This window comes from Ranitomeya variabilis, chromosome 1 (assembly GCF_051348905.1).
Source record: "Ranitomeya variabilis isolate aRanVar5 chromosome 1, aRanVar5.hap1, whole genome shotgun sequence".
NCBI classification, from domain to species: Eukaryota; Metazoa; Chordata; class Amphibia; order Anura; family Dendrobatidae; genus Ranitomeya; species Ranitomeya variabilis.
The window spans coordinates 134184679-134205787 of NC_135232.1; the positions used below are offsets into that span (position 1 = coordinate 134184679).

General features: G+C 44.8%; 1 protein-coding gene across 1 annotated transcript in view; it reads left to right on the forward strand.

Moving 5' to 3' along the window:
* The window catches only part of ADGRV1 (adhesion G protein-coupled receptor V1), a 742217-nt gene extending 729164 nt beyond the window's left edge, over positions 1 to 13053 (forward strand). Inside the window, exons 89-91 of the mRNA XM_077289021.1 lie at positions 4509 to 4700; positions 4791 to 4944; positions 12698 to 13053. Coding sequence (XP_077145136.1) covers positions 4509 to 4700; positions 4791 to 4944; positions 12698 to 12816 — 465 coding nt within the window. The 3' untranslated portion in view covers positions 12817 to 13053. The remainder of the gene's footprint in view (positions 1 to 4508; positions 4701 to 4790; positions 4945 to 12697) is intronic.
* The last annotated feature ends 8056 nt before the right edge of the window (positions 13054 to 21109 follow it).

A 21109-nucleotide genomic window follows, 5' to 3' on the forward strand; every position in this document is an offset into this window, starting at 1 on the left:
CCTTTTTGGTCAAATCAGTCAAAGGTTTAGCAACATCAGAAAAACCAGTTATAAATCGACGATAAAAATTAGCAAAGCCCAAAAATTTCTGAAGGCTCTTAAGAGAAGAAGGTTGCGTCCAATCACAAATAGCCCGAACCTTGACAGGATCCATCTCAATGGAAGAGGGGGAAAAAATGTACCCCAAAAAAGAAATCTTTTGAACCCCAAAAATACACTTAGAACCCTTCACACACAAGGAATTAGCCCGCAAAACCTGAAAAACCCTCCTGACCTGTTGGACATGAGAATCCCAGTCATCCGAAAAAATCAAAATATCATCCAGATACACGATCATAAATTTATCCAAATATTCACGGAAAATGTCATGCATAAAGGACTGAAAGACTGAAGGGGCATTTGAAAGACCAAAAGGCATTACTAAATACTCAAAATGGCCCTCGGGCGTATTAAATGCGGTTTTCCACTCATCCCCCTGCTTAATTCGCACCAAATTATACGCCCCACGGAGATCAATCTTAGAGAACCACTTAGCCCCTTTTATTCGAGCAAACAAATCAGTCAGCAGTGGCAGAGGATACTGATATTTGACTGTAATTTTATTCAAGAGTCGATAATCAATACACGGCCTCAAAGAGCCATCTTTTTTAGATACAAAGAAAAAACCGGCTCCTAAGGGAGATGAAGAAGGACGAATATGTCCCTTTTCCAGGGACTCCTTAATATATTCTCGCATAGCAGCATGTTCAGGTACAGATAGATTAAATAAACGACCCTTTGGAAATTTACTGCCCGGAATCAGATCTATGGTACAATCGCAATCTCTGTGAGGAGGTAGTGAACCAAGCTTAGGCTCCTCAAAAACATCACGATAATCAGATAAAAATTCCGGAATCTCAGAGGGAATAGATGACGAAATGGAAACCAAAGGTACATCCCCATGAGCCCCCTGACATCCCCAGCTTAACACAGACATTGCTTTCCAGTCAAGGACTGGGTTATGAGATTGTAACCATGGTAATCCGAGCACCAAAACGTCATGTAGATTATACAACACAAGGAAGCGAATCATCTCCTGATGGTCTGGATTCATACGCATAGTCACTTGTGTCCAGTATTGTGGTTTATTACTAGCCAATGGTGTAGAGTCAATACCCTTCAGAGGTATAGGAACTTCCAGAGGCTCTAGATCAAACCCACAGCGCCTGGCAAAGGACCAATCCATTAGACTCAAAGCGGCGCCAGAGTCGACATAGGCATCCGCGGTAATTGACGATAATGAACAAATCAAGGTCACAGACAGAATAAACTTAGACTGCAAAGTGCCAATTGAAATAGACTTATCAACCTTTTTTGTACGTTTAGAGCATGCTGATATAACATGAGTTGAATCACCACAATAGAAGCACAACCCATTTTTTCGCCTAAAATTCTGCCGTTCGCTTCTGGACAGAATTCTATCACATTGCATATTTTCTGGAGCCTTCTCAGAAGACACCGCCAAATGGTGCACAGGTTTGCGCTCCCGCAAACGCCGATCAATCTGAATAGCCATTGTCATGGACTCATTCAGACCTGTAGGTGCAGGGAACCCCACCATAACATCTTTAATGGCATCAGAGAGACCCTCTCTGAAATTCGCCGCCAGGGCGCACTCATTCCACTGAGTAAGCACAGACCATTTACGAAATTTTTGGCAGTATATTTCAGCTTCATCTTGCCCTTGAGATAGGGCTATCAAGGCTTTTTCCGCCTGAATCTCTAAGTTAGGTTCCTCATAAAGCAACCCCAAAGCCAGAAAAAACGCATCCACATTGAGCAACGCAGGATCCCCGGGTGCCAATGCAAATGCCCAGTCTTGAGGGTCACCCCGCAGCAAGGAAATTACTATCCTAACCTGCTGTGCGGGATCTCCAGCGGAGCGAGATCTCAGGGAAAGAAATAATTTACAATTATTTTTGAAATTCAGGAAACGAGATCTATCCCCGGAGAAAAATTCTGGTATAGGAATTCTAGGTTCAGATATAGGAGCATGAATAACAAAATCCTGTAAATTTTGAACCTTCGTAGCAAGATTATTCAAACCTGTAGCCAAACTCTGAGGATCCATTTTAATCAGGTGAGATCAGAGCCATTCAAGGATTAGAAGGAGAGAGAGAGAGACAAAGGCTGCAATTAGAGCAGAAATGCAACTAAGTCAACTATAGAGCAAGCTCAGAGGAAAAAAAAAAAAAAATCTGCAGACTTCTTTTTCTCTCCTTTCTTCTGCCAACGGTTTTAACACTGGTCCGGCCATACTGTCATGGTTCCCAATGGCAAGGGAACGTCAGAGAACATAACTAACAGAACAGCTCTTGGGTGATGGAATCTCGAGCTGACCGTGAGCTAAACCTACCACACAACTAACAGTGGCCGGGTGGCGTACCTACGTTTTATCCCTAGACGCCTAGCGCCAGCCGGAGAACTAACTCACCCTAATAGAGGAAAAGACAGACCTGGCTTACCTCTAGGGAAATTCCCCCAAAAAGGAGACAGAAGCCCCCCACATATATTGACGGTGAGTTCAGAGGAAAAGACATACGCAGTATGAAGGTAGGTTCAGCAAAGCGAGGTCCGCTTACTAGATAGCAAGAAGATACAATAGGGAACTTCACGGTCAGCTGAAAACCCTATTAAAATACCATCCCGAAATTACTTTAAGACTCATGTGTCAACTCATGACACCGGAGTGGCAATTTCGGCCCACAAGAGCTTCCAGCTACAGAAAAATAACATAACTGTGAACTGGAACAAAAATGCAAAACAAACTTAGGACTAAGAGTCCAACTTAGCTGATAGTAGTCTAGAAGCAGGAACATGCAACAGAAAGGCTCTGGTTACATTGATGGCCGGCACTAGAATAACTGAGCAGCAAGGCTAAATAGGATACACCCATATCCTGATGGAAACAGGTGAACAGAGAAAGTGAAGCACACAAGTCCAGTACCACCAGTGACCACCGGGGGAGCCCAAAAACCAAACTCACAACAGGTTGGGGTTAGAGCTAGTGTTGGGGCTAGGGTTAGGGTTGGGGCTAGGGTTAGAAGTGGGGCTATGATTAGGGTTGGGGCTAGGGTTAGAATTGGGATTGGGGCTATGGTTGTGTGGTGGTTAGGGTTATGGTTGTGGTTAGAGTTGGGATTAGGGTTAGGGGTGTGTTGGGGTTAGGGTTGGGGTTAGGGCTGTATTAGGATTGAAGTTAGAATTGGGGGATTTCCACTGTTTAGGTACATCAGGGGGTCTCCAAACCCGACATAGCGCCCGCCATTGAATCCAGACAATTTTGCATTCAAAAAGTCAAATGATGCTCCCTCCCTTCTGAGCCCTGCCATACACCCAAACAGTGGCTTTCCCCCACATACGGAGTATCGGCATACTCAGGAGAATTTGCACAACAAATTTTGTGGTCCATTTTCTCTTGATATCCTTGTGAAAATAAAAAAGTTTGGGTGTAAAGTAAAATGTTCATTTTTTCCTTTCACATTGCTTTAGTTCTCGTGAAGCACCTGAAGCGTTAATAAACTTCTTGAATGTGTTTTTTCGCACCTTGAGGGGTGCAGTTTTTAGAATGGTGTCACTTTTGGGTATTTTCTGTTACATTGACCCGCCAAACTCACTTCAAATATGAGGTGGTCCCTAAAAAAATGGTTTTGTAAATTTTGATGGAAAAATGAGAAATCACTGAACTTTTAACCCTTAACTTATAACATCCTAACAAAAAAAGATTGTTTCCAAAATTGTGCTGATGTAAAGTAGACATGTGGGAAATGTTATTTATTAACTATTTTGTGTGACACATCTCTCTGATTTAAGGGTAAAAAAATTAAAAAGTTTGAAAATTGCTAAATTTTCAAAATGTTTCCACATTTGCGTTTTTTCATAAATAAACGTAAGTCATATCAAATAAATTTTTACCACGATTATGAAGTACAATATGTCTCTAAAAAAAAAAAACAATCTCAGAATCCGTGGGATCCGTTAATGCGTTGCAGAGCTATAACCTCATAAAGTGACTGGTCAGAATTGTAAAAATTGGCTTGGTCATTAAGGTCAACATTGGCTCAGTCACTAAGGGGTTAATTATTTTGATATTGTTTTATTTTTAATGGGGGGTGATTTCAACTTTGAGTTTTCTTTATTTTTTTCATTGTTTACTGTATTTGTTAGTCCCCTTAAAATGCTTGAGGCTGCAATTGTCTGATCGCTTGTACTATACCTACCACTTTATCAGACTGACTGTCCTGACAAGGGTCGACCCTGAAGAGGGTCCTGACAAAAGACCACCCCTCTATTATCTCAGAAACCCTTAGTGCAGTATTTGTAAATCAGCTTTATTAACCGGACAGCTCTTCCCTTCCTGTAATCTTCTATATAGACCACATTACGTTGATGATTAAAATTTCCAGTATTCATCAATTCATTATTTATAGACTATAACGTTTTGCTTCCATATTTGTTTTTTACTGCAGGGTCTTTACGCCTTTGTGGTTTACTTCATTATGCACAATCAGATCTGCTGTCCAGTTAAAGCCAGTTACAGTATAGAGATGGATGGACACAGGAGCGCGGCCTCCGCTTTCTTCACCCCAAGCAGTGGGATGCCGCCCACTGGGGCAGAAATCAGCAAATCCACCCAAAATCTGATCAGTGCAATGGAGGAGGTACAGGCAACCAATATAATATGTTACTTGGTGCAGTATGTAGATCGTCATTAATCTTTCCCTAACTTCTTGCTTCTTTATAATCTTCAGATTTCATCAGAATGGGGGCGACCAGCCACCCTAGAAAAGCACAGCCCGCAGAATGGGGCCGCCTATACCCCGCCTGGGGGGTACAGCAATGGGTCGCTGGTCGCTGATGAGGAGTTGCAAGAATTTGATGACTTAATATTTGTATTAAAAGCTGGTAAGTAACAAGCTGGCTCTTATATTACAAGAACACGTTTTTGTAGGAATGCATTGCTCATTCCCGATTATCTGCTGGTGTAAATATGTAGGTAACGACCTTATGAACGCGCAAACTGCTCCGGTGATTGGATCATTTGTGCCGACAAAAAAAACTGTATCAGCAGGATATTTCCCCATGCAAACAGAAAATGTGCTGCCGATATAACGTTACTGTATAGGGACAAAGACAGTATCAGTGTTATCATCCAGTCCCATTGGCCAGTGTAAACAAGCACTATATGGCATGGGTACATGGGTATAGTGAATCAGAACCTCATTGATAGTGCATCGAAGAGTGCACATCAACACGCCTAAATGCACCATGAAAGGAAATCTGTCACCAGGTTTTTGCCACCTAATCTGAGCAAAATGTAGAGACAGAGACCCTGATTCCAGCGATGTGACACTTACTGGGCTGATTGCTGTAGTTTTTATAAAATCAATTTATTATCACAAGGAGATTATCAGTAGAGAAGAGTAAACCTGTTGCCCTTTAGTCATCCATAGTCATAAGCTCAGTATCACTCCCCCCATGCGCGCGCGCGCACACACACACACACACACACACACACTGATTAGCACAGTATACCTTAAAAGCTGCCAATCGTTAGTGGGTTATACAGAGCTCAGCATTCAGAGAACTGCTAGACCAGCAGCAGAGAAAACAGGGATTTTATCAAAACTGCACCAATCGGACCAATAAGTGATAAATCAATGGAATTAAAGTCTCTGTCCCTCCACCATGCTGCTCTCAGATCAGGAACACAAATCTGGGGTCTGATTCCCTTTCACTTGGATGTAAAATACATTCACATCTTTGTTTCCTTATTTACTACGTCCCTTCTGTTTGCTTTAGCTTTTTTCCTCATTCTACCTTCCTTGATTGCTGCCAAGTGCCGAACTTCTTACAGGAGTGGCCGACCGTAGCGGCAAGGTAGACACCCGGCCATTGTGTAAGATTACTCCTCAGAATGTGTTACCTGAGCGGCTCTGAATCAGGGGTGGATTCTACAGAAGAAGAGTAATAAAGGAGAATCACCCGTCTCCACTTATGAATGTCATACTACTTCTGTCTAAAGGGAATGGCCATCACTGCACACCATGGTGTCCTTAGGCCTAGTCCACTGTAGGTCTGATGCACCATGCAATTATTTTCTCTATGGTGAGATACGTTGCATTAATGCTATGACCAGCACTCCCTACATAGAATATAATCTCTGTAAGTAGGAGTAGCCTCAGAATTACCCAAATCTGCCTTTATTTGCACATCTGCCGACATTGTGTTCAAGGCTACAGCAGGTAATAAATTATGAAAGAGTGAGTCTGATATCAGACAATACTATTGCCAATCAAATCTTAATAAAATCTTTAGTGTTTTCATTATATAGCTTCACTTTAAACCAGAGTCTCATGAAAGTTACCTTTATATGTTGCTTAGAGTATTCAATGCCTGGGTTTAGCCCTAGACCTATGGTCAAATTGAGGGTTTAGGCCTGAGTTTTACCTTAAAGGGAGTCTGTCAGCACAAAATGAGTGATTAAAGGGAATCTATCAGTAGGATCAGCCCTCCTCAGCCGTCTACATCGACAGTTAGGTCCTAAGAAGCTGAATAAATTGATACCTTGATATCTGCGATCTGATGTCTTATTTCTAAGAAACCTGCATTTTTCTTATATGTAAATGAGCTGTTAGTATCTTAACAGCATATAATTTGCTTATAAGAAAAACGTGGATTTCTCTAGAACAAGACATTGGATCACAGATAGCAAGGTATCATTTAATTCAGCTTCCCATGATCCTACATGCCAGGGCCGGCTCCAGGTTTTCATGGGCCCTGGGCGAAAGAGTCCCGGCGGGCCCCTTTAACACATACCACAATTCATAATGCACGGATATGGCAGAGAAATATAGGTGTAGTACAAGGCCAAAGATTTCACTTACTTCTTACATTACATGAGTGATATCTATTGTACATTCTAATTAGCTCAGAAACCGGACAGTATAGTCCTCTATACAGAATAATGAGCCCCATATATTGCCCCATACAGTATAATGGCCCCATATAGTGCTCCGTACAGTATAATTGGCACCACATAGTCCTCTATACAGAATAATGAGCCCCATATATTGCTCCAAACAGAATAATGAGCCAAATATTATGCTCCATACAGAATAATGAGCCCAATATTATGCTCAATACAGAATAATGAGCCTCATATAATGCTCCATACAGTATAATGGGCACCACAGAGTGCTCCATACAGAATTAGCCGCATATATTGCTCCATACGGAATTGACCCAATATAATGCTCCATACAGTATAGTGAGCCACATATAATTCTCCATACAGTATATGATGGGCCCCATCTATTGCTCCATATATAATGGGCCTCATATAATGCTCCATACAGTATATGATCGGCCCCATACAGTATACTGAGTCCCATATATTGCTCCACACAGAATGGGCCCCATATAATACTCCTTACAGAATGGGTCCCATATAATGCTCCAAAAATAATTGGCCCCATAAGATGCTCCATGTATAATGGGCCCCATATAATGCTCCATATATAATTGGCCATATAAAATGTTCCATATATAATTAGTCCCATAAGATGCTTCATAGATTATTGGCCCCATGTACTGCTCCATATGTAATTGGCCCCATATACTGCTCCATATTGAATTGGCCCCATAAGATGCTCCTTATAGAATTAGCCCCATATAATGCTGCATATATGGGCCTCTTCTGATGGTCCCCATATATTGCTCCAAATATTTAAAAAAAAAAATGAAATAGTCACCTCTCGTTGCTTGACGCTGCTCTGCTCTGGACTCCTCACCGTTGGCGTCTTCCTACTCTGCGCTGCGACTGCTCAGGCAGAGGGCGCACACTAGTGACATCATCGCGCCCTCTGACCTGAACGTCAGTCAGAGGATGGAAGACGCTGCAGCGCTGGAACTGGGAGAGGTAAGTATCGCAAGTGCCGGGGCCCGGAGCAGATGGGGGGTCCACTTGCGAGGGCCGGCACTATAGCACGGCAGTGTCCCCGACGGCGAGTGAGCTCCCTGCCTGCTCAGGGCCCCGGCGCTTGCATGGGTTCGCCGGGTGCTGACGCCGGCCTTGCTACATGCCCATATAGACAGTTTAGGAGGGTTGATCCTACTGACAGATTTCCTTTAAGCCAAGCACAGGTGGAGGTTGTTGGAAAATAATAAGGTGGGCAGTGACCTAAAATGCTTAGCCATTCCAAGGGTGCACCAAGTGCCTGAGCTTGGTTTGTACAGTTATTTCGCACGGACAGACTCCCTGTAGAGCCAGCCACACGCATTAAATGAATATGGTCAAACCTGCCCAATTCAACAGGATCGACTGATGATCTAAAGCCGTGTTCCCAAACTTTTGTAACTAGAGCTGTTGTAAAACTACAACTCCCATCATTCTCATAGCAGTGCAGGTTGTCAGAGAATGAGGGTAGTTGCAGTGTTATAACTGCTGGAGAACATTGATGTATTGTAAAGTACATGATATAACACAGGTTTGGGAACACTGCTTTAAAGTACACAGAGGCCTTTTTGACTTTATCCTCATATAATGTTGAGGGGAAAGAAGGATTGGGCATGCTGAAATCAACATGTCTGATCAGAGCTCACTGTCAGCAGCCTACTTCAATCTCCACACACAGAACACAAACATTCTGAGCAGGCTTATGTAAGTAGGGTTGGGAGGAATACTCTAGCCATCTGTGGTGGCTGTAGACACAACTTGAATAGTGACTGCTCTGTGCAAATGTTTTTTTGCAAAAGTTTAAAGTCTCTGACTTTTTATTGAATCCGTTCCGCACTGCGCCCTCAGTCAGCAGCTGTTGGCTTCCACCTCTTGAGTTGTGCATTTCTGAGCTGTATTTTGAGCGGGAAGCCTAGGTCTTAGAACCCAGACACAACCCATATTCCGGGAATTTAAAGGACTACAAACTATTTAAAAAATGTCAGACGTTTAGGTATTTAAAGGTATTTCTGCTCCCACATCTGAGAGCAGCATAATATAGAGGCTGCTTGCTGCAGTTTCATAAAATGAAATCACAGTTTTATCTGCTGCTGATCTGCTACTTCTCTGAAAGCGGCTATAACCCCGTCCACACCACTGACAGCTTTCTGTGTGCACAGTGCATAGGCAGAAAGCTGCCAATCAATGGTGGGATGGTGTTATACAGAGCTCATGAATATGGAGGACTGCATAGCAGCAGGATTACTAGTCCTCTAGTCAGCGTCGGTTTTCGACAAAGTGGGGCCCTGGGCAAAAGTTTAAAGTGGGGCCCCAAATGCTCACATATTGCACCATCACACAGAAACATTTCTGTTGTATGTACAAGTGCTATGTTCAGGCCGCTAAACGAGCGTGATCGATAATACTGAAGTCGTTCAACGCTTGTTTCCTGGCCTCTGTAGGATAGGTGCACACGTTCAGTAATTGGCAACACTTTGGACGCAGCACATGTCCACTGCGTCCAAAGTGCTTCCGGCTTTTGAACGCTGGTGGTCCTGCATGTGTTCATTGAACTGTGCGGATTTACTGCATCCAAGACATTGTACGGGTGATATTTATCTTGCAGAGACTGAGTGTCTCCGCAAGATAAATCGACATGCTGCAGTCTCGAAAGATGGGTGAGCTGCGGGCATCTGTGTACGCATGGTGGGCATGGGGTTTCTTGAAATCTCATCCACTATGCTGTAACATCTGGACACTGCACAAGTACGCAGTGTCCAACCCACATCGTTTACTGACCGTGTGCACCTACCCTTATGCCAAGCTGAGGAAGAATGATACAGTATGATACAGTATAATGCAGGTCCCATATAGTACATATAGTAGAATGTACACCCCATGGTCCTTGGTAGAGTATAATGCTGCCCCCTCAGAGGATACTGTAGCCTCCCTCATAGAGTATAATGCAGCCCCCTCAGAGTATAATGCAGCCCCCACACACAGTACCATGTGCGCCCCACCCCCACAAACAATCACAGTATAATGCAGCCCTCTTCACACACAGTGTAATGCAGCCCCCCCACACACAGTATAATGCAGCCCCAAACTCAGTATAATGCAGGCCCCACCCCCACACAGTATAATTCAGCCCCCCAAGAAACACACACAGTACAGTGCAGCCCCCACACACAGTATAATGCAGCACCTTCACACACAGTATAATGCAGCCCCACACACAGTATAATGCAGCACCCCCCACACACAGTATAATGCAGCCTGCAGAGTATAAAGCAGCCCCCTCAGAATACATTGCAGCCCCCCTAGAGTATAAAGCAGCCCCCTCAGAGCACAATGCAGCTTTACACACAGTATAATGCAACTCCCCCCCACAAACACACACACAGTATAGTGCAGCCCCCCACACTGTATAGTGCAGCCCCCGCACACAGTATAATGCAGCCCCACACACGAACACACAGTATAATGCAGCCCTCCAGAATATAAAGCAGCCCCCCAGAGCATAAAGTAGCCCCCTCAGAGTATAATACAGCCCCCAGAGTTTAAAGCAGCCCCCTCAGAGTATAATGCATCCCTACTTACAATGTAATGCAGCCCCCCCACAAACACAGTGTAGTGCAGCCCCACACACACAGTATAATGTAGCTCCCCACACAGTATAATACAGTCCCCCCACACACACAGTATAGTGCAGTACCCCACATATACTATGGTGCAGCAGACACACTCACACTATAATGCAGGCACACACAATACTTGCCTCTCCTCGTTCCCCAGCTGCTTTGACTTCTGCAGAGTATCTCAGTATCTCATCAGCTCCACTGCTGAAACACGCTGAGTCAGAGGCAGAGAGGGAGCGTGACATGACACTCTCTCCTCCATCACTGCTTTTAACTTTATCGCCATCTATGATGCCGATAAGTTTAATGTGCGATGCGGTGAGAGGGCGGAGCTGGGCCTCTCTTTCTCAAGGGCCCCATAGCGGCCACTGGCTGGGGGCCCCTGGAGCAGCGGTGGCCCTAGGCGGCTGCCTGGTCTGCCTGCCCCTAACGCCAGCCCTGCCAATCTATTGCTAATAAACCAGTGATTTCATCAAAACTACAACAAGCAGCCCAGTAAGTGACACATCGCTGGACTCAGGGTCTCTGCCATAATATTATGCTGCTCTCAGATTAGGTGACTAAAGCCTGGTGACAGATTCCCTTTAATACAAACCATGCATGCAATCTATGTAACATACTAGAGTTGAGGTGAAAGTCTCATCTGCCCTGTGTGGCTATATTTGTGTGAGTATATATTTATGTGAGTATATACTTGTGTGATGATTGCTCTTATATTTTTATTATTTATAATACTGTTTCCACCTAAAGCGTTTCTGCAATTAATGAGCACAATCATCTTATATCGGTATGGATAATACATTATTCTCAGGGGTCAAGTACAAGTGTCATGTTTTCTATTAACATCGTTTCGGAGCCCACTTAGGAGGTGGAAATAGTGTCCATTATTAGACTAAATGTATCGCCCACGGAAGGGCAGAATCATCACCTGCTGCAACACACAACAATGGATAATCCAGGAATATATTATCTATTGGAAATGAAGGTTGCCCAAAAAAATCTTTTTTTGATAAATACAGAAGTAAACTGTCATGAGAAGCGTTTACAATTGCAAGTGATTTGTTAAATTGTATTTTGTTGCATTTTTCTGGCATTTCTATTAATACAGTGCTAGATTCTGTACTGTAGGGAAATGATCGATATCTTCATTTCATGTGAGTAAAATCCTCCATTCTTGTACCTGAATATTGCATTTATGAATACCCTGGTCTTCAAAGATGACAATGAGCAGAAAACGCTCTTTATAGGTTCTGTATGGAGACTATGCGACCGAGCTTCCCCTTATGACCTATAATTCTGCCTGACCCTTAGGCCTCATTCACACGTCCATGTTTAAACACGTGAAAAAATGGTACCGGTGTCATCAGTGTTTTGGATCCGTGTGTCCGTTTTTATTGTCAGTGATTTTTCCAGTATGAATAAAGAAATAAATGACAAAGCTCCTCCTATACTTTGCAGTGTTAAACACGTACAGCACACGGATGGCACATGTGTTATTCAGACGGTTTGTACGGACACACGGTCCATGTAAAAACACAGGCATGTGAGTAGCTCCATAGGTTAAAATGGAGGCGGGAAGAAAATGGATACCTCACGTACTAGAAGCACGGACATGTGACGGAGGCCTTAGGAGCACATGGAGATGTTAGAATTGAGGACATCGTAGTGGTGATGATGATGATGATGATCTCATATGGGTGGTATGACTTATACCAGTGTTCCCCAACTCCAGTCCTCAAGAGCCACCAACAGGTCATGTTTTCAGGATTTTCTTAGTATGGCCCAGGTGATGGAAGAATTGTTGCCTTTCTAGATGATGGAATTCTCACCTGGGCAATACTAAGGAAATCCTGAAAACATGATCCGTTGGTGGCTCTTGAGGACCGGACTTGGGGAACGCTGACTTATACAATGTGAATTAGGGCTACAGCAGTCACAGACTGCTCATAGACCGCTCATAGAAAATCGGGCCTGGTCCTATAATTAATTAAAATTCTGAGTTAGTTCATAAATGTACATGTTAATATAAACCCAGTTCATCTTTTGATATTTGCGTTTAAATAAAATAGTTTTAATGTTTTAGGTTCAGGACTGAACATCAGTGATACTGAATCATGTCACGGAAGTCAAGATGGAGGCAGCATGGCTAATTCACAAATAGTGGAGCTCCGGAGGATCCCCATAGCCGATACTCATTTATAACTCATTTTGTTAAAAATATCAACCATTTTTTGTATCCTTCATTTTGCACTAATATGTCCCGTACCCTCCAGAACGTAGTGGCCAGATAACACGTAGTTTTGAGGACCAATGCCCTAAAGAGGGTGGCTTGGACTGAACATGGTGGTACTGAAGGATTGTGAATGTGAAAGCTCTTAAAATTGTTTTTGATTAATTCTTTTCTTGTAGCATGTAATAAAAACAATTTTATATTTCTTCTTGGTTTGTGGTTTACTTTACAACAATTGTTTGTGTGCAGCCTGATAACGTGCACGGTGTAACATTTTACAGCTTGTTTTGGAGCTCCAAGCAAAGATGGATCCAGTTGTCACGAGGGATGTAATGTCAAAGAGCTGAGATTCAATGTGGCTGTGGCACAACAGACACTGTCATGCCTTAATGCCAGAGTACTAGGGTGTAGCTGGGGGTTCAGTTCAGAGGGAGGGTGGGGGCGAAGCATGTGAGTGGCCCTAACCAGGTAACCCTGATTACAACTACAGTGGCCAACTTAGTCGTGGGTATAGGAGGACCACAGCAGATGACCGCACTGTTATTGGACAGAAGTATCTACAAAGACCAATGTCCATATTACTGCAATATGGTGACCATGTGACTATATAGTGGTAGATACCAGTGCTGCAGAAAGTGTAAGTGATTACAGTACAGTTATAGATAGTAATTTACAGCCGACGTTCTTTTTTATGGAGTCATTCACTATTTTCATCTTCTCCATCTGGCCTAGACCGACATGACAACTTCTCCAGGCAGGACTCATCTGCAGAGATTACAACAAAGACACATCGGACTTCTCCCATTTCCAGCACCGTCCCCATCTATTCCCGACCTGCACAAACTCCTCATCCTGCTGCTACCTCAATACTGAGCCGCTGCTGCCGTATGTGTCCCTATTACTGCACCTGCTGTGTGGTACAATAAGGCTACGTTCACATTTGCGTTGTGCGCCGCAGCGTCGGCGCCGCAGCGCACAACGCAAACAAAAACGCGGCAAAACGCACGCTAAAACGCTGCGTTTTGCGCCGCATGCGTCCTTTTTGGCCGAAAGTTGGACGCAAAAAAAATGCAACTTGATGCGTTTCTTGCGTCCAACGCTTGCGGCCATGCGGCGCAAAACGCAGCACAACGCATGTCCATGCGCCCCCATGTTAAATATAGGGGCGCATGACGCATGCGGCGCCGCTGCGGCGCCCGACGCTGCGGCGCTGACCGCAAATGTGAACGTAGCCTAACAGCTCCTAATACCTGCTCACTTCTGTGGCCCTTACATAGTAATAATACTTCCTATATGCCCATTAGATGGTAAAATTGTCCCTAGAAAATATTAATGTCCTGTGCAATTGCCCTAGAAAACAGTGTCCACATTTTGCCCCTAGAAAGTAACACTGCCCCTTGTGCACATTTGACAGTCACAACAAGAGTTCCCCTATAACAATAATGCTTCTTATGTGCCCACTTAACATCTTATAATGTTCCCTGAGTCCCAAGGTGCAGCTATACCCCTATACACAATATGATGTTCCCACAATCTGCCCTCTACACAGTATAATGGGCCCACAGCTCCCCTGTATACAGTATAATGGTCCACAGCTCAGCTATACACAGTTTGATGGGACCATAGCTCCCCTATACATAGTATGATGTCCCCACTGCTCCCCTAAAACACAGCATAATGACCCCCACAGTAGCTCTCAGACTGTATAATGGCCCCTGCATTAGCCCCCAAACTGGATAATGGCCCCCATATTAGCTTCAAACTGTATAATGGTCCCTGCATTAGTCCATAAGCTGTATAATGGCCCCCACATTAGCACCCACACTGTATAATGGTCCCTGCATTAGTCTCCAAGCTGTATAATGGCCACCACATTAGCTCCCACACTGTATAACCTCCCCTGCATTACCTCACACACTGTATAATGGTCCTGCATTAATCCCCAAGCTGTATAATAGCCCCAGCGTTAGTCCCCAAGCTGTATAATGGCCGCTGCATTAGTCCACAAGCTGTATAATGACCCGCACATTAGTGCACAAACTGTATAATGACCCCTGCATTAGTCCCCAAGCTGAATAATATCCCCTGCTTTAGTCCCCAAACTGTATAATGGCTCCCACTTTAGTCCCCAAGCTGTACAATGGCCTCCACATTAGTGCACAAGCTGTACAATGGCCCCACATTAGTGCACAAGCTGTATAATGGCCCCTGAATTAGTCCACAAGCTGTATAATGCCCCCCTCATTAGTCCCTAAGTTGTAAAATGACCCCTGGATTAGTCAACAAGCTGCAAAATGGCCCCCACATTAAGCCACAAGCTATATAATTGCCCCTGCATAAGTCCACAAGCAGTATAATAGCTTCTGCATTAGTCCCTAAGCTGTATAATGGCTCCTGCATTAGTCCCCAAGCTGTATAATGGCTCCTACATTAGTCCACAAGCTTTATAATGGCCCCTACATTAGTGCACAAGCTGTATAAAGGCCCCTACAATAGTTCACAAGCTGTGCAATGGCCCCTACATTAGTCCCCAAGCTGTATAATGGCTTCTGCATTAGTCCCCAATATGTATAATGGCCCTGCATTAGTCCCCAAGCTGTATAATGGCTTCTGCATTAGTCCCCAATCTGTATAATGGCCCTGCATTAGTCCCCAAGCTGTATAATAGCCCCTGCATTAGTCCCCAAACTGTATAATGGCCCCCACTTTAGTCCCCAAGCTGTACAATGGCCTCCACATTAGTGCACAAGCTGTACAATGGCCCCACATTAGTGCACAAGCTGTATAATGGCCCCTGCATTAGTCCATAAGCTGTATAATGGCCCCCACATTAGCTCCCACACTGTATAATGGTCCCTGCATTAGTCTCCAAGCTGTATAATGGCCACCACATTAGTTCCCACACTGTACAACCTCCCCTGCATTACCTCACACACTGTATAATGGTCCCTGCATTAATCCCCAATCTGTATAATAGCCCCTGCATTAGTCCCCAAACTGTATAATGGACCCCACTTTAGTCCCCAAGCTGTACAATGGCCTCCACATTAGTGCACAAGCTGTACAATGGCCCCACATTAATGCACAAGCTGTATAATGGCCCCTGCATCAGTCCCCAATCTGTATAATAGCCCCTGCATTAGTCCCCAAACTGTATAATGGCCCCCACTTTAGTCCCCAAGCTGTACAATGGCCTCCACATTAGTGCACAAGCTGTACAATGGCCCCACATTAGTGCACAAGCTGTATAATGGCCCCTGAATTAGTCCACAAGCTGTATAATGCCCCCCTCATTAGTCCCCAATCTGTATAATGGCCCCAATCTGTATAATGGCCCTGCATTAGTCCCCAAGCTGTATAATGGCTTCTGCATTAGTCCCCAATCTGTATAATCGCCCCGCATAAGTCCCCAAACTGTATAATGGCCCCTGCATTAGTCCCCAATCTGTATAATAGCCCCTACCTTAGTCCCCAATCTGTATAGTGGCCCCTACATTAGTCCACAAACTATAATGGCCCTAAAATGTATGAGGGCCACCACACTCTTTCAGGGTCCCCTACACTCTGTATAAGTGTACACCATTGTTCATGATGCCCCCACATTACACAAGGTTAAAAAAAAAAACATAATCACCCAAGCCAGGATCCTGACGAGTCCAGTAGCAAGGCAACACATGTGTCAGCGGCATTCTATAGACCGTTGACTTAAAGCAGTCTGTGGTCTATAGCAGAGGTGTCAAACTGCATTCCTCAAGGGCTGCCAACAGGTCATGTTTTCAGGATTTCCTTAGCATTCCACAAGGTGCTGGAATCATTCTGTGCAGGTGATTAAATTATCACCTGTGCAATACAAGGAAATCCTGAAAACATGACCTGTTGGCGGCCCTCGAAGAATGCAGTTTGACACCTCTGGTCTATAGAATGGAGAGCGGTAGTGTCGCGAGATTGTGTCTCCATGCTTTACCGCAGGCTCATCGGTACTGGTGCACTGCACACACTGATCAGTTAAGGTTAGTGTAGTTTCGGGTGGCCCCTCTGTGCGCATGGCCCGTGGTGACTGTGTAAGGAGAAGACCCGGATCAGGCATACCTACTCCGTGACAGATCCGGAACTGTCGGGGCTGTCACCCAGGTTGCACAGGGGAAGCATAAGGCCCCAGACCTACCTTTGCACTCGGGAGCAGGGGGCACGGCTAAGTTAAAAGAGCTGCAGCGCACAGGAAATCAGTCAGTCAGCGGGAATGCACGGCGTGCAGGAGGGCAGTGTTAGGGCTCCTACTGTTAGGCATCCAGACAAAGCAGACCACAGCCAGACGGGTCTAAGAGCCGTGACCAGACACTGCCGACAAAAACGCATCCGGTCCTCACTGACATCGCTGACCGTGAGTGACAAATTCCGCTGTCAGGACATAGAAGCGCGCACACACCGAGGGGGAAGCCGGGTCACCCGCTGTGAGTGGTTTCCCGTTACACCTGCTTTCGACCGATTATTGTCTCTGGACTCTGACAAGACAAAAGGACCATGTTCTTTCCTGCTCCCGATTTCTAGACCCGCCGATCACCAACCAGACCAGGAGGAATCATCACCACCGCCGCCAGGATCCAGGACGCCATCTCTTCCAGGACTATACCGGACCTCTTATGCGCCAAGGCCTTGGCGCCAACGATCACATCTCGAAAACCACATTCTGACTGATAAGTTTTGCTATTCCTGAACTTGCTACCTTAACCTTTATACCTGTTTACCCTGAGTTTCAAACCCGTTGTTCGTTTATGCTTACTCTCCCGTTTTCTGACTCCGAGGATATCTCTGTTAGTAAACCCCACGTTAACCCTTGCTCTGCCTCCGAGCCGTTACTGCATCTTGCAACCTGCTCGCAACCGCACTCTCTGCCCCCCTGGTAGCTACATTTCTGCTTCATACCCAATGGTATTAATGATAGGACAAGTGGCAACGACTTGCTGCTGGAGGAGCCCTGACTTCAGTGTTGTTTCCAGCCATTTACACTTGTCCATACTACATTCAAAAGTTTGCAACTTTCTAAAATTCTTTGTTTAACCCCTTAACGACCGCCGATACGCCCTTTTAACGGCGGCAGTTAAGGGTACTTAAACCAAAAAGTGTATAGCGCCCCCCAGAGTCAGATTTTCTCTGGGGTCTCAGTTGCCAGGGGTGGCCGAGACCCCAGAGAACATGATTTGGGTTGGTTTTTACCGACCCCCGAGTTGCAATCGCCAGTAATTAAACGTTTACCGGCGGTCGCAAAAAAAATGCGATTTGCCATTTAATTTCTCTCCTCCCATGTGATCGCACATCAGAGGACAGAGATTTGGGGTCCCCGATCACCCCCCCCCCCCCCCGATACTCACCCGTCTCCCCCGGTGCTCCTCGTGGTTCCCCATGGGCGCCGCCATCTTCTTCCAGCAAAAAAATGGCGGGCGCAGTGCGCTCGCCAGCCGGCACCCGGAAGATCTTTGGGGTCTTGGCTGCTGGGGGTAGCTGAGACCCCAAAGAACATGATCGGGGTCGGTTTTTACTGACCCCTGTTTTGTGATCGCCGGTAAATAACCGTTTACCGGCAACCAAAAAAAAAATGCAGTGTGTTATTCTCTGTGCTCTCGTGATCACACATCAGAGGACAGAGAAATAAGGGGATCGGGGACCCTGTTATACTTACCGGTGTCTATGGGTCCTCCTGCTTCTCCTGGCCGCCGGCATCTTCCTCCGGGAAGAAAATGGCGGGCGCATGCGCAGTGTGCCCGCTGTGATCTCACAGCCGGCAGAGGAAGATTCTTACTCTTGTTTTATTTTGGTCACTGTGAGATCCTATCACAGTGATCAAAATAAAAAAAATAATACATAACCCCCCTTTATCACCCCGTTAGTTAGGAAAAAATAATAACATAAAAAAATGTATTTCCATTTTCCAATTAGGGTTAGGGCTAAGGTTAGGGCTAAGGTTAGGGCTAGGGTTGGGGCTAAAGTTAGGGTTGGGGCTAGGGTTAGGGCTGGGGCTAAAGTTAGGGTTAGGGCTAGGGTTGGGGCTAAAGTTAGGGTTAGGGTGGGGGCTAAAGTTAGGGTTGGGGCTAGGGTTAGGGCTAAAGTTAGGGTTGGGGTTAGGGTTGGGGCTAAAGTTAGGGTTGGGGCTAAAGTTAGGGTTATGGCTAGGGTTTGGGCTAAAGTTAGGGTTAGAGTTGGGAATAGGGTTTGGATTAGGGTTAGGGTTGGCATTAGGGTTATGTTTGGGAATAGGGTTAGGTTTGGGATTAGGGGTGTATTGGGATTAGGGTAAGGTTTGAGGTTAGGGTTGAGATTAGGATTAGGGGTGTGTTGGGTTTAAGGTTTTGATTAGGGTTGTGGTTAGGGTTGGGATTAGGGTTAGAGGTGTTTTAGGGTTAGGGTTGTGATTAGGATTATGGATCGGGTTGGGATTAGGGTTAGGGGTGTGTTGGGGTTAGGGTTGGAGTTAGAATTGGGGGTTTCAACTGATTAGGTACATCAGGGGGTCTCCAAACAAGACAGCCAATTTTGCGCTCAAAAAGTCAAATGGTGCTCTCTCCCTTCTGAGCTCTGCCGTGTGCCTAAACTGTGGTGTACCCCCACATATGGGGCATCAGCGTACTAAGTACTAGTTGGACAACAACTTTTGGGGTCCTGTTTCTCCTGTTACCCTTGCAAAAATAAAAAAAATTGGGGGCTAAAAAATCATTTTGTGGGAAAAAAAAATATTTTTTATTTTCACGGCTCTGCGTCAAACTTCTGTGAAGCACTTGGGCGTTCAAAATACTCACCACACATCTAGACAAGTTCCTTGGGGGGTCTAGTTTCTGAAATGGGGTCACTTGCAGGGGTTTTCAACTGTTTAGGTACATCAGGGGCTCTGCAAACGCAACATAACTTCCGCAGAATATTCTATCAAAGTCTGCATCCCAAAACGGCGCTCCTTCCCTTCCGAGCTCTGCCATGCACCCAAACAGTGGTCCCCCCCACATATGGGCTATCAGCGTACTCAGGTTAAATTGTCCAATAAATTTTGGGGTCCAATTTCTCCTGTTATGCTTGTGAAAGTAAAAATTTGGGGGTGAAAAGATCATTTTTGTGGAAAAAATATGATTTTTTATTTTTATGGCTCTACATTATAAACTTCTGTGAAGCCGTTGGGGGTTCATAGTGCTCACCACACATCTAGATAAGCTCTTTGGGGGGTCTAGTTTCCAAAATGGGGTCACTTGTGGGGGGTTTCTACTGTTTAGGTACATCAGGAGCTCTGCAAATGCAACATGACGCCAGCAGACCATTCCATCAAAGCCTGCATTTTAAAACGTCACAACTTCCCTAACGAGCTCTGATGTGTGCCCAAACAGTGGTCCCCCCCACACATGGGGTATCAGCGTACTCAGGACAAATTGGACAACAACGTTTGGGGTCCAATTTCTCCTGTTACCCTTGGGAAAATAAAAAATTAGGGGCTAAAAAAATCATTTTTGTGGTAAAAAAAATATATTTTTTATTTTCACGACACTGCATTATAAAATTCTGTGAAGCACTTGGGCGTTCAAAGTGCTCACCACACATCTAGATAAGTTCCTTGGGGGGTCTAGTTTCCAGAATTGGGTCACTTGTAGGGGGTTTCTACTGTTTATGTACATCAGGGGCTCTGCAAACGCAACATAACTTCCGCAGACCCTTCTATCAAAGTCTGCATTCCAAAACGGTGCTCCTTCCCTTCCGAGCTCTGCCATGCCCGGCCATGCACCCAAACAGTGGTCCCCCCACATATAGGGTATCAGCGTACTCAGGATAAATTGCCCAATAAAATTTGTGGTCCAATTTCTCATGTTACCCTTGAGAAAATAAAAAATTGCGAGCTAAAAAATCATTTTTGAGGAAGAAAAAAGGATTGTTTATTTTCACGGCTCTATGTTATAAATTTCTGTGAAGCACTTGGTGGTTCAAAGTGCTCACTACACATCTAGATAATTTCCATAATGGGTCTAGTTTCCAAAATGGGGTCACTTGTGGTGGGTTTCCACTGTTTAGGCACATCAGGGGCTCTCCAAACGCAACATGGCGTCCGATCTCAATTCCAGACAAATTGCTCAACAACTTTCGTGGTCTAATTTCTCCTGTTACCCTTGTGAAAATAAAAATTTGGGGGCAAAAAGATCATTTTTGTAGAAACATTTTTTTTTTTTTTTTTCACGGCTCTAGGTTATAAACTTCTGTGAAGCACCAGTGGGGTTTAAAGTGCTCACCACACATCTA